At 49.5% G+C, this 13111-nt stretch overlaps 8 protein-coding genes across 8 annotated transcripts; 3 read left to right on the top strand and 5 right to left on the bottom strand.

The window, feature by feature from the left end:
• Window positions 1-149: 149 nt before the first annotated feature.
• Window positions 150-1362, top strand: N7500_009663 (uncharacterized protein; the record flags this gene model as incomplete). The annotated part of the gene is made up of 4 exons (XM_056680802.1): window positions 150-233; window positions 298-319; window positions 418-632; window positions 694-1362. 4 exons carry the CDS (start codon window positions 150-152, stop codon window positions 1360-1362), a joined length of 990 nt encoding a protein of 329 aa, XP_056528184.1.
• A 961-nt stretch (window positions 1363-2323) lies between these two features.
• N7500_009662 (uncharacterized protein) lies at window positions 2324-3079 on the bottom strand (the record flags this gene model as incomplete). The annotated part of the gene is made up of 1 exon (XM_056680801.1): window positions 2324-3079. The coding sequence occupies one exon, from the start codon at window positions 3077-3079 to the stop codon at window positions 2324-2326; it is 756 nt and encodes a 251-aa protein (XP_056528183.1).
• A 769-nt stretch (window positions 3080-3848) lies between these two features.
• On the bottom strand, window positions 3849-4568 carry N7500_009661 (uncharacterized protein; the record flags this gene model as incomplete). Its single annotated transcript, XM_056680800.1, has 4 exons — window positions 3849-3914; window positions 3969-4013; window positions 4069-4173; window positions 4401-4568. Coding segments are annotated over 4 exons (384 nt in total), but the record flags the coding sequence as incomplete, so codon positions are not given.
• A 688-nt stretch (window positions 4569-5256) lies between these two features.
• On the bottom strand, window positions 5257-6600 carry N7500_009660 (replication factor C subunit 2; the record flags this gene model as incomplete). Its single annotated transcript, XM_056680799.1, has 4 exons — window positions 5257-5421; window positions 5480-6292; window positions 6344-6422; window positions 6476-6600. The coding sequence occupies 4 exons, from the start codon at window positions 6598-6600 to the stop codon at window positions 5257-5259; spliced, it is 1182 nt and encodes a 393-aa protein (XP_056528181.1).
• Window positions 6601-6872: 272 nt separating this feature from the next.
• Window positions 6873-8177, bottom strand: N7500_009659 (putative protein transport membrane glycoprotein Sec20; the record flags this gene model as incomplete). The annotated part of the gene is made up of 3 exons (XM_056680798.1): window positions 6873-7459; window positions 7516-7760; window positions 7858-8177. 3 exons carry the CDS (start codon window positions 8175-8177, stop codon window positions 6873-6875), a joined length of 1152 nt encoding a protein of 383 aa, XP_056528180.1.
• A 564-nt stretch (window positions 8178-8741) lies between these two features.
• Window positions 8742-9062, top strand: N7500_009658 (mitochondrial 54S ribosomal mL53 protein; the record flags this gene model as incomplete). The annotated part of the gene is made up of 1 exon (XM_056680797.1): window positions 8742-9062. The coding sequence occupies one exon, from the start codon at window positions 8742-8744 to the stop codon at window positions 9060-9062; it is 321 nt and encodes a 106-aa protein (XP_056528179.1).
• Window positions 9063-9473: 411 nt separating this feature from the next.
• ipp1 (inorganic diphosphatase IPP1) lies at window positions 9474-10518 on the bottom strand (the record flags this gene model as incomplete). Its single annotated transcript, XM_056680796.1, has 4 exons — window positions 9474-9615; window positions 9676-10103; window positions 10172-10291; window positions 10342-10518. The coding sequence occupies 4 exons, from the start codon at window positions 10516-10518 to the stop codon at window positions 9474-9476; spliced, it is 867 nt and encodes a 288-aa protein (XP_056528178.1).
• A 937-nt stretch (window positions 10519-11455) lies between these two features.
• Window positions 11456-12844, top strand: N7500_009656 (tRNA-dihydrouridine(20) synthase (NAD(+)); the record flags this gene model as incomplete). The annotated part of the gene is made up of 1 exon (XM_056680795.1): window positions 11456-12844. The coding sequence occupies one exon, from the start codon at window positions 11456-11458 to the stop codon at window positions 12842-12844; it is 1389 nt and encodes a 462-aa protein (XP_056528177.1).
• Window positions 12845-13111: the final 267 nt, after the last annotated feature.

The following is a 13111-nucleotide window of genomic DNA, read 5'->3' as shown; positions in this document are numbered from 1 at the left end:
GTCAGGACGTTGGAATGCCAAGAACGATGAACCCCACGCCCCACGTTTCACCGGAGATTCACATCGGGAGGTACGGACTGTGTCATTTATCTTCAATTCGGATTCCTTCGTTTACAATCTTTTTGTATACCTTTTCCTAATCATCGACTATGACACAAGAATCCTCGCAGGTCGCGCCCCGATACCTGACCGGCGATAAGGCCGGTCTCCGCGAGTTCCTGGACAAATTTGATGTCAGTCTACTTTTTTGATCGCATTGACGCAATAGCTTCTCTTTACTAACAGGATTCTTTACAGGTCTTTCTCTTCGACTGTGATGGTCTGTCCCCCGTGCTCGCTCTATCTCGGCTTGACCCCCTCCACTGAGGCTCCCGACCCAGCCGCGTTGCAACAATCGCTGAGACTAGGATAATTTAGGTGTATTATGGTCTGGTGATCATCTCTTTCCCGGAACAGTGGAGACCTTGGAGCTTCTCCGAAATAATGGTGCGCATCAAATAATTCAATTCGGCAAAAGGCAGAAGTTGATCATCCCGACAGGAAAGCAAGTGGTGTTCGTGACGAATAACAGCACCAAGTCGCGTGCCGACTATCGCAAGAAGCTCGAAGGCTTGGGAATTCCCAGCACGGTGGTGAGTGATACGGATTACCATTTGCAGTCGTTCCAGTGCCTAGTGACTCAGAATCCATTAGGAAGAGATCTTCTCCTCCTCATACAGCTCCTCCATATACATTTCTCGCATCCTCCAGCTCCCCGAAAACAAACGTAAAGTCTACGTGGTTGGTGAGACAGGTATCGAGCAAGAGCTTCGCTCGGAGGGGGTCACATTCATTGGCGGCACAGATCCCGCATACCGCCGCGATGTCACACCAGAGGATTACAAGAAGATTGCGGCGGGTGATGAATCCATGCTAGACCCGGAAGTTGGGGTCGTGCTCGTCGGTCTTGACTTCCATTTCAACTACCTTAAGATCGCGTTGGCATATCACTATATCAAGCGTGGAGCGATCTTCCTCGCCACCAACATCGACTCTACCTTGCCGAACTCTGGGACTCTGTTCCCTGGCGCTGGCTCCATGAGTGCGCCGCTGATAATGATGCTGAATCAGGAGCCCATCGCACTTGGCAAACCCAGTCAGGCTATGATGGATTCTATCGAGGGTAAGTTCAAGTTTGATCGTAGCCGGGCCTGCATGGTTGGCGATCGTGCGAATACGGATATTCGCTTTGGCCTTGAGGGGAAGCTTGGTGGTACGCTTGGTGTTTTGACTGGTGTCGCTTCTAAGGAGGACTTTGTTTCTGGTGATGTCAGGCCTCATGCGTACTTGGATAAACTTTCCGATCTGCTGGCCTCGGAGTAGAGGAGGATGTGAATTAGATGTAATAGATATCCAATTTAGAGATGCCGGTATACAAATGGATCCATCATGTTTCACCTGGCTTTTATTTGGCTTGACGGCTGAAGATGGTTTGATGCTTCCGATCAATGTCGTTCATTTACAAAACCTATACCATCTTTTGATCCGCTCCGTGATATCAAGATAGGGAAGGTGCAAGGGATGCTTCCACTTTAGGAAGGCCCGTGGGAGTATAAACCCCCCCTCGTCTCCGTCTTTCTTCTCTTCTCTTCCTCTCCTTCTCATCTTTCACCTTTTGACGACATCGAGACATCGTTGTAGGAATTTGGTTCTTTCAACCTTGGTGATATCCGGATACGTTCCTTTCAGGCAATTCGCTCGGCATCATGTCAGGAGCATCCTGCCAGGAACTGAGCGAGATCTTCCTTACCTATGAGCATGACCTTGCCCCACGTTCTCTTCTCCAATCATCCCTTCACGCCAAAAGCCTCAGAAGGTGCAATTGAGCACAATTTTACTGGGAGGCTTCAGGGGATGGACTTGTCAAAGGTGAACACTGCCTTCATTACAAGTCTCAAGCTCTCTGAACCTCCTATCAACGAGCATGAGCGTATATAGCAGAGTTTTCCACGGCTAAAACCACGATTGACATTCCACATTCTCACATGGCCATGGTTGTCCTCACCCTCGTTCATGGGTGCTTCTCTCGATTAATTACATCAGCAGCCGGATCCATTCACCCGCCAACTGGTAAAGTCTAGTCAACTGGAGTCTGGGTCAACTGGTGGCGCTCAGTCAACTGGTGGATTTTGAACGATCTGCAACGCTCGCAAAATTACAAATTTGATTCGTGATTGTGGAAGGAGACTGTATCTACGCCCAGTTTTAGCCAGACCAACATTCACCATGTCACAACCATGAACTCGGATTTTCCTTGCAATTTTTCCAACGTTTATTTCCCTCTCTATGGCCCAGCTTTTTCAGCATCATATACACCCAACACAGGATTTTCAAGGTCAAAGTCGTTCAATTCCAACCATATATTGAAATTCGATTCGGAAACATATTCCAGAGACTCGGGAGTCAAAGCCAAACTTTCATCCACTGTGTTCTCAATGTCCCACATATCTCCCCCAATTTGATCTGAAATAGATGGAGAGCACTCCATGTTTTCTTTCTGTTTTGCTTCCAATTGCTTCTCGGAGGCGCAACTATCAGTTGCTGGATCGGCGATGGGGATGGAGAACCCCGTGTGCGCTGAAAGCGAATTGTGCATGATGATGACTTCCGTCAGGATATCAACAGCCTGGAGCAACTTTTCAGAACATTTGTCGTGAAAATGTTCCACATTGAGTCCATCAATGTCTCGACGAGGCCTCGGAATATCTTTGGTAGAACGTAGCTCGAGCTGCTGTAGGACCTTTGGCGGTAACATGTCCATCCAACGCCCAACTGCATTCTTCACATTGTGTGAGGAGACTTCATCAGGTCGTTGTCTTTTTAGATTGGTATGAGAATCCAAACTTCGCGCGTCGCTTTTCCGTTTTCGTGATGTTACACCGGTGCTATTCGACTGGACCCTGCACTTAGGGTCTGATATTACGGACCTCTGCGACACAGTTGGCGACAATGGTGTATGAACTGTTCTAGCTTCGCCAGGAATATATGGGCTTGGAGCTGTCTTTTTCCTCCTTCGCGGTGGAGCAATGCATTCCTTCATATCAAGTTTGCAATTGGTGCACGACGTGCCTCGGTTTAGTGCGTCGCAACGCACTTTTCGTTTATGACAGGCGAAACAAGCCCACTTGGCTCTCCTCGGTCGGAATTCCTTTGTGCCTTCGAATTGTATTGCCTCAATCCCATTGGAGGAATCCTGAAGGGTAGGTTGAGAATGAAATTCAGTATCCATGGTATCTTGATCTTGATCTTCCTTGTACCTCTTTGAATCACCTGGCTTATACTCATTATTTATCTCCATCTAGGGGAATCGCATTGTTAGCGGGGGTATGTTCTCTTCGGTACTCGGTTGCCGGTTGCCGGTATTGATTTTTGATCTAAAATCGCCGAGGACGCCGAGGTATCACCATCGACGCGATGAATCGGACTATATGGTTCTATATTACCCCGTTATTTCAGATCATTATCTGCCTGGGGTCCAATTTAGGTGTTGGGGCTTTGGAGATCAGTAAGCATATATTATTTTACCCGAGGCAAGTGGAATCCCAAGGACCAGGGGCTGCGGATGGAGCTCTACCCTTACACCTAAGGCTCATGTCAAATCCAAAGTCCTCAGAACGAAACTATGTTGAATATAATAGTTTGCTAACAAGTAGGAGCCTTCCTCAAAGCCCAGAGCATTTAATCGGGTCATTCCACTCGAAAAGGTCAATGTCACTATTCATGCTCTTTTTAGAGCTGAATTGCTGCTTCCTCGCATCCTAAAGCCCGAGCCTTCGGGTGACCGTAAAACAAACTTCTTATAGAGTAACTTACTGCATAGGGATGTCCCCGTCCCCATCTGGAAGAGCCCTAGCTAGAGCAGCAACAAGTATCCCCTGTGTCGATCGGTTAGGTGCGACGCAAAAGATTATTCTAGAATGAATCCTCACGATGTCGATTTGTTCAAGAAGGCTCATTGGGTCGATATTACGGTCCTTGGTGATATTGTGTCAGAAATGAACCAAGGATATCCATAGAGGTATTCTGTACCCGGCAGATTGTCTCAATGGCAGTTCTCCAAAGCGAAAGCAGTGGACAACTCCGCTGAAGGTGTCTGGAATCGTGGCAGAGATAACAGGTCAAGGTGATACTGCTCTAGAGCAACGTCTCATTTGTCAGCCTTTAATCAAAGGGAATCCATCAATATATTGACATATAATATGGCAGTGGTACAACGAAGAACGAGATGAGAAGACAGAACGGTATCACTTTCAAAATGTAATTCCACCAAGTGTACTCCCCATGTCGATGCTGGCGGCAACAAAGTATATTCCACAGTACACAGCGGTTGGGAGAACGCACTCTTGTGGATTATGGCTTACCTGGTGATATTGGCTCTGGGCCTGGTATGGTTGGTTTCGGGTGTAGTGTTGTCTATCGGCATGACCAGCTCCTTGGTTAGCTCTACCGGCACGACGAGGGTCACGACTAGCTCCACTGCGTTGTCTGGCAAGGGTTGTAGGGTCCATATCAAGGGCGGAGTATGAGTCCTGATGTGATTCAGCAGAATATGTAGAGTTAATGAAGACTTTGAAATTCTAGGGGTTTTGTCAGGAGAGAGTTGGTAGAAAGTAAGAATGAGAAGACAAACATTGAGAGAGCACCTCCATAGTCATGCTTGAATTTAGTTCAAGGATATCTAGGCCGCTATGGTTCCCAATTACCTAGCCTTTTGCTTAGTGTTGCCGGTGTTGATCTCTTGCTTTATTGCTACGAAAATGAAACAAAGGTCAGCGATATGCAGGGCTACAATGCCATAGGAAGTTGGTTCACGCCAGTTTTCCAAATCTGCGTTGTTGTTGGCACCAGCTCAATAGCATCCCAAGACTTCGGTCAAAATCACCGAGGCACATCCTGTCTACCTACTGTTCAAGCAGCGAAACCCTAGACGTGTTCATATATGGTATCTAGTTACTTGTGCGCATGAATCACTCAGGTCTTTCAGGTGCATGGCGTTGTTCTGTACCTACTAGTCTGCGCATAAACAAGGGGGAAGGGTATCATGGTCATTCCATTCAAAAAAGACCTGAGGGCTAGAAAAATCCAAATATAACGCCTCGGACATATAGGCCGTAGTTGTCCCAAACGCCAAGTTTCTTTTCAATCAAGTAGTCAGGGAGTCTCACTGCTTACCATGGTGGTCTAAGCTTGAGTTGAAATTTGATAAGAAAATGCCTTCTAATTTCCACGCAGGACTCCAGCAATACGTAATGCCAGGTCCAACATGGAGAGATGCTCATCAGACCCGTCAACCAGCCGCTTGTCCATCTCCGAAAAGAGCATGACAATCTTATTTTTCTGGATATCAGGAATTGCTTCGTTGAACACCACGCGTCGGTATAACTAGAAAAGGTCAGCCAGGCGTTTTCATAAAACAGATAAAACAAAGAGAATCACAAACCTGTGCAACAAGCTGGGTGGCACTCCAGCCATCAGCCACAAGATCCGTAATCACCCCCGAGACAGCCTCGTAGACTGACCCGCCACTCTTGGGCTGCATAGCTTCCACAAGAGAATCCAAAATGTCATCCGGCAGCACACCAGCAATTTCCTCAATGCTGCGAACCGTGATAACCCTGGAGTTGCTACCAGCATCCGTCATCTCAGCATCATCGTCAGCATCCTTTACAGCAGGCGGCTTCGTAGCACCGACCAAGCGCGCCGCACTCTGCAGATACGTGATAGCACGACGCAAATCACCGTCGCCGCACCGAATAAGCGTATCGATAACACCGTCCTCAAGCTGCAGACCCTCCTGCTCCGCAATATTCGAGACCCGCTCACCAGCGGCGCTATTATCCAGCATCTTGAACCGGAACTTGCTGCATCGACTAGCAAGCGGCTCGATGATGCGGGTAACATAGTTGCAAACAAGACAGAATCGCGTGATCCGACTGTATGTCTCCATTGTGCGGCGCAGAGCGGACTGTGCGTCTTGTGTCATGCTGTCGGCCTCGTCGAGGATAATAATCTTGAATGGTGGGCATGGGTACTGTGCGCGATAGGCGGCGTCTAGGCCTGTTGGCTGGGAGAGTTGCGCTCGGGCAAAATTCTTCACTTTGTCGCGGACAATGCCAATACCGCGCTCATCGGAAGCGTTCAGTTCGAGGATTCGGGAGCGGTAAAGGGCGGGCCCAAAGAGGGATTTGGCGAGGGCGAGGATTGTGGATGTTTTGCCTGTGCCAGGGGGGCCATAGAAGAGCATGTGGGGAAGCTGGTGGGGGTTAATTCATTGTCTCAACTTGTTTGGAGCTGGGTGGTTCACGTTTGAAGCTTGCAGGGTGCGCCGCAAGACTTTGGTTGTGTGATCTTGTGCAGCAACATCATCGAGAGTCTTGGGGCGACTAGTTATGATTAATAAGATGTTTGGTGAGCTCAAAATCAAGCATTGGCTTACTATTTCTCAACCCACGGCTGGAGTCGAGTCGAATCTTCCTTGCTGTCGCCAGCCTTGAGCTTAGAGCTGCTAGATGCTGCGGCGGCAGCGGCACGAGCTTTATTATTGAAAAATGAGGCAGCCATTGTTGTTGAATAGCCCAAATTCAGGAACGTCAGGGTTATCTCAAGAGCTGGTCCGCGATGTGTTGAAGATCTCTCTCTGACGCCCTCCACAATCAAGACGCGTCTCCACGTGACACGCGCAGCACTTAAACACACTGGCCAATGAGAGCAGCTTTACCACCAAGATGTACATCAACCCCATCAGCATCGTCAATGCTAGTATTATAGAGTACAAAACTAGATGCTGTGGGGATCATGATTGCATGTTATCTCATTAGTGCTTGGGTGAATATCTACAGCTCATCTCGCACCGGGTCCTCCATTCCAGCCTCAAACATCCTCTTTTTTGTATTCCGGGGAAGCTCTGCTTGTCTTGCCCGCTCCTCCGGGGTGACATCGTCAATATCTATGCTTTGCTGTTTCTCGTGCTCGACCATGTCACCAATTTTGTCAATTACACGGTTGCTATCGATTGGTGCTGATGGCTCCTGCTCCCAGGCGGCGCTACTGGTTGTCACGGCTCCTGTTGCAGCTGCTGTAGTAATTTGATGAATAGCGGTGGAGACTTCATCTGAAAGAGACGGAGAAGAAGATTGCACAGTTGTAGTGGACAGTCCAGCTGCACCTAGTGTCGCAAACGCAACTCGGGCGATTAGCTTCAAGGGCAGCCACACAAGCCACCAAAGAGGCCCATAAAAGACACGTCGGAAGAGAAGCCATCCAATTGTCCCAAGAAGAACATAGAAAGCTGTCTCAAGGTACCATGTGTCGGACTTTTGGGAGCGGAGAAGAGAGTTAGCGAGGCTGCGGGATGAAGAGAGAAGTGTATCAAGGCTGCTATAGGACTCGGACAGAGATGAGATCGCGGCTGTAGATTGTTCTAATGAAGGAATATGAGCATCTGGTAGGATCAAGGAAAAGGAAAGAGATACTCACCAAGAGTCGATTGGGCAAATTGGCTGCGGGAGAGCTCCGCTTGCATAAGTTGATGAGTTCTGCGCAGCGCAGATGTCACGTCGTTCGAAGCGTTCAAAACAAGATCATCCTGAGTGAGCTTTTCTGTCGGTTGCTTCTTCTCGGAAGAGTGTGTTCTTGACAGCAGCAATTCTCTCTCCTTCCGTTTGGCGATTTCGGCATTCCGTTTCGCTTGTAATTGGGCAGTTCGGAAATCTCCTCGTGTTCTGTACGGCCGATTAGTATATGCATATTGAAGAACTAGCCAGTAGACCCGGAGAATGAAATCTCCCTAGCATGCGCAAGTCGTCCAAGGTATCATACCTCTTAAGATCCTCGGCCAATCGCCCTGCCATAGAAATCACCCGCTCCCTCTCGGCCTCCTTTGGTCCATGGGTAGCCGTTGCCTTGCGCCTATTATCTGAGCCAGTTTCCAGCGCTTCTATATCCACACGCAGCAGCTCCAACTCCTGCTCGGCTTCCTTCAGTCGGGAATGTATCTCACTCCCAAGCTCTAAGCGGGCTTCATCACCCTGTCCGATAGATGAGGTAAAACAACGCAGACGATCCACAAGGGGCTGAATGTGTCCCAAGGAAGCCGAGAGCTCTTTCACGCGACCCTGGAGAGCTGTCGTGGGGGACATCTTGCGATAAGGGTATTGCTTGATCGAATGTGACGCATACAAGTACTGTCTGTTCGAGGGGATCAAGGAACGCTACTGAAAACCAAGACCGGTAGATAACAATTTGAGATATTTCAAGCAATAAGGTGTTTCATAAGTGTCGGGTTGTTCGACGCAAAGTTGCCATGTTGACGAGCGTCATTCGGCATTGTGTTTGCATCCGAGTCAAACATGCCCCATTCCTTCAACCGCAATTCGCAACGGAGCATCGGGTGTTGTTAGAACTTCCAATTGACCTTGCGCCATTACTTATCAGACTTGTCGCATACCGAGTGAGATCTACGCAATTTTCTCCTTGGACCAGTCTTCCGCCGAGGGTCATCTGTCCAATCGCTGTGGTATCAACGCCAAAAGTTATACCACCTGTAAAAAAAACTTCCCGCCAGTCCTCATCCACTCAGGTACGCAACAACGGATCCGAGACAGAGCTACAGGATCTCATTCACCCTTGAGAGATAAAAGAAACTGATCAATTTACCAGTTTGCTAAATCTTCCCGCCCCGCTCACCACCCCAAACCGCGACAATGACCATCCCCATCGCTACGATAACCAGCTTCCGAACCGCCTACAACCCCTTTTCCCGCGCTGCCCGGCCATGTCGCCTCTTCCTCGGCATGCTGCGCACACCAGACACTATCCCAACAAGTAGCCCGACCCATATCGATATCAAGGTGAAGCAGTTGCCGCGCAACTCCACCGAGTCACCGACCATGACTGTCGGATTTAAGGGCGGCAAGGAGCTTACACTGGATGTTGGAAAGCGCGGGCTGAAGATTGGCGATGTTATCGAGGAGGTGTCCCGTGTTGGCAGAGCTCTGCAGCGGGAGGCGAGCTTGAAGAACTAGAAAGTTGTATTGTTCGAGCTGTGCATTCGTGTATTATATTACCTATCATTTTATCTGACGATTTTTTGGCGCTGCTGGGCATATTTGAATACTTGGATTCATCTTTGGTAGAAAACATACGAAGTGGGCTATTCGTGCCTTATACGTGAGATCATGCTTAGTGGGGTAGAATTCAAGGTCTTGCACAAGCTGGTGTTGAAAATTGATTATTCCATTGTTCTTCAGTGCAGATTTGCACCTGTCCATCAGACTACTCTTCTCTACACTGGGGTGGTAAAGAGGAAGAATTCATTCACAATTCAAAAACGAGTCCTTTGCTCAGGAAATCGAAGAATGTAATCCCCACCAGGTAGACGATCATAGGCTTGAAGGTTTTAGTTAGTTTTATATTTTTCTTGCAAAAAATATCATTTATACTGCGGCACCTGAGATGAAGAACCACTTGTCAATGCTGCCATCAATGGGAGCAGGGGGCAGGGTCTCGTTGCGGGGGATGGCAGCGAGCTGAGCCTGGTCAACACGGTCGGCAGAGTTGTCAAGGGTGGAGTTGGCACTGATACAGGTTAGCTTCGATACTCTCAAAAGTAAGAATATATGTATGGATAGAACTCACAGGCTGATTTCACCACGGGCGGTCTTGCCAGAGACAAGCTTCTCCCAGGCATCGGAGCACTCGCGGATGACATCCTCAGCGTACTTCTTGTTCTTGCACTCGCCGGAGAAGGCGAACTGGTTCTCGGGCTTTCCGTCGGGGATCTTGTAGATGCGGAACCACTCATTGGTGGCGCGCATGAGACCGGGAAGCTGGCGCTCGACGTCCTCAATGTCGTTGAGCTTAGGAGCAAGAGGATCGTTGACGTCGATGACAATAATCTTCCAGTCGGTCTCCTCCTCGTCAATCAGGGCCATGACACCGAGAACCTTGACCTGCTTGACCTGGCCGGTGTAGCCGACAAGCTCACCAATCTCGCAAACGTCGAGAGGATCGTTGTCACCCTTGGCCTTAGTCTCGGGGTGGATGGAGTTGGGGTCTTCCCAGGTCTGGTAACATGTCAGCCTTTTGTTACCCCTCTTCCTATCCACGGATATGGGAAGGGTTCAGAACTTACGCGAGGGAAGGCACCGTAGTTCCAAAGGTAACCCTTGTGGGGGAAGCAGTTGCGGACGAAACGGAGCTTGCCCTTCTTGGTGTCCTGCTTGATAGGGTTGAGGAACTCATCCTTGGAGATCTGTTGCAATTAGCATTTGAGCGAGAGTCAATGGAGGTGAATTGTCGTACCTCCTGCTTGGCGTTGGTCCAGCGGGGGATCTCAACGACCATGTTCAGGATGGTCTGCTGCTCGTTGGCATAGAGGGGGATGTCGTGGAAGGGAGAGACAGGGACGCCATCCTTCTCGATGAACACACGGTGCTCGAGGGTGTATGGGGAACCAATCTTGCGGACGGAGTAAGTCATGTTGGGCGAAGTAGACGAAAAGTGTCTAGATACTTGGGCCACACGGGATAAGGGAGAAGAAAAGGGAGAAGAGAGAGGGGCAATAGAAGTGGGGGGCAGCGTTGCTGGTGTGCGCCAAACAGAGCGGGAGGCGGTGGAGGTCGCACTTCCCAGTCGGGCCAAGGGAGGACAAGTCATTGGCTCTGTTGGAAATGCGATGTCTTTTTTGGGTTTTTATTTAGTATTTCCGATACAGAAATTGAAAGTGGACTTTGGATTCACGGGTATAAGTTGCGATGCGTGGTGTTAACCCCCTACTGTGTCGGAAGTAAAAAGAAAAATCTATAAAAAAAAATGGTTCCGAAAGTCGGCATCTATGATCAACCCGAATCAAATTGATCTTCCGACTGAATCATTCGTGCCTGTACCTATATAAATGAAGTCTCGTGCTCTTACTATTTGGATATACTACTAGGATACAATAGCTATATATACGCTATTGGTTGTGGCTAATTGACAGGACGTACATTGCATGTTTCTTACCCGAGCCCATACAAGACATGCCGATATCGGCAGTAGACACTTGATCAATTGCAATAACATTCACTTCAATTGTGAAGATAATCGCGAAAATATCATGGAAGAATTACTCCGTATAGACAATCACATTGAGGGTTGGATACCTGGGGGTATGACGTGATCCTTGGCAGGGAATGGTGCCCAGTCATTGGTCAATCCGGATATCGGAAAATGGATGGCCCGCCCAGGTAGCTTCAAAATTACCGTTACTTAAATACATAAAATACACATCAAATTACCAACTCCTGGCTATCGCCACTATCTTCACGTGATACTATATTTCCATCGGTCCCTCCAACCCCCGGGGAAAAAAAAAAAGATTGTTTGGCATCGTCTCCCCGCACCTGGGAATGCTATGATCAGGACTTTCCGCAACATAATGGCAACCTTCGCAACTGCAACTGCAACCGCCTCTGCGCCGGCCGTTGTGCCGCGCGTGCCTATCCCTACCAACGGCGTTGACTACCGCAACAAAATCGTCCTTGCCCCTATGGTCCGATCAGGCGAACTACCCTCCCGCCTACTGGCGCTGAAATATGGCGCCGACCTCGTCTGGGGTCCCGAAACAATCGACCGCTCGATGATCGGTGCCGAACGACGCGTGAACCCACGAAACGGCACAATCGAATTCACCCGTATGCCCAGCAACGGCGGACGCCCCAACAAACCGATCAAAGAATCCATCATCTACCGTATCGATCCAGTGCGTGAGAAAGGCCGACTCATTTACCAAATTGGCACGGCCGACCCTGAGCTGGCAGTACAATCGGCGCGCGTCGTGGCTGCCGACGTCTCAGGCATCGACCTCAACTCTGGCTGCCCAAAACCCTTCTCTACAAGCGGCGGAATGGGCGCTGCGCTCCTCCGCACTCCCGACCTCCTCGTCTCAATCCTGGAAGCCCTCGTCAAGGAAGTCGGCGAACCCTTCCAAATCGGCATCTCAGTCAAGATCCGCATTCTCTCCAAGCCCGAAGAGACAGAGGCTCTCGTCTCCCGCCTCGTGAAAACAGGCATCACAGCCTTGACAGTGCACTGTCGCACGACTCCCATGCGGCCACGCGAACGCGCTATTCGCGACCAGCTCCCCATGGTAGCGCGCATTTGCCACGAGGCCGGTGTGGCGTGCGTGATGAACGGCGATGTGACATCGCGCGACCAGGGCCTGGCGCTGATGGCTGAGCATGGCGTTGACGGAGCAATGATTGCGACCTCTGCGGAGACCAACTCGTCTTGTTTCCGGACTCAGGAGGATGGCGGCATCGCGCCGTGGCGGGATGTCGTCTATGATTACCTGCAGTTCTGTATAGAAGCCGAGAATCGTTTGGGCAATACCAAGTACTTGCTCAATATGCTGATTCCCGGAAAGAACAAGGAGTTCAAGGATACGAAACTGTCCAAGACGTATCTTGATATCTGCCGCGGCTTGAAATTTGATGATTTGCTTCCTGCTGCTGCGCGTGTTGATCAGATACTCGGTCTGGATGAAAAGTGGGAGACTGCCCCCGATGTGACCGATACATCAGAGACCCAGCCTGAGATTAAGTCCAAGGCAGTGCAGAATGCCATGGATTCTGAAGCTGCCCGTGCGGCTGGTGGCGGTGCCGTTCGGAGCAAGACCCCCTTGCCAGCTGTTCATGGAGGTGGCCCCATCCGGCGGTCTTCTGCTCCCCAGCCGGCCAAGGTTACTCAAGTTGATGCTGAGCAGCCAGCTGTGGATGCCACAATTCCCGCTGCACAGACACAGGCTCCATCTCAGGTGACGGTTTAAATGTTACTCTATGCCTTTGAGACCATTTATCGTCTATCACTGCTACCTTTCACAGCCTGTTCTCGGCCCACCATGCATAGCCCTCGGTTTTCTCTTTACTCACTGTTCTTTTCGTCTTGCTTGTATCTATCTGCATTTAGGGGTGTTTATGATTGCTTTCTCCTGTTCTGACTATAGATTATTCCCCACTTACATACCTCACGCTCATCTTTGATGACTATCTTCCTATCCTAATACATCCATGAATATTACTACGCTTTACAAAGT

The sequence above is a fragment of the Penicillium coprophilum genome (genome assembly GCF_028826855.1).
Source record: "Penicillium coprophilum strain IBT 35676 chromosome Unknown utg000006l_segment0_segment0, whole genome shotgun sequence".
NCBI lineage: Eukaryota > Fungi > Ascomycota > Eurotiomycetes > Eurotiales > Aspergillaceae > Penicillium > Penicillium coprophilum.
Note: the sequence above shows the minus strand (reverse complement) of the source record. Positions and strands in the feature narration are given on the sequence as shown.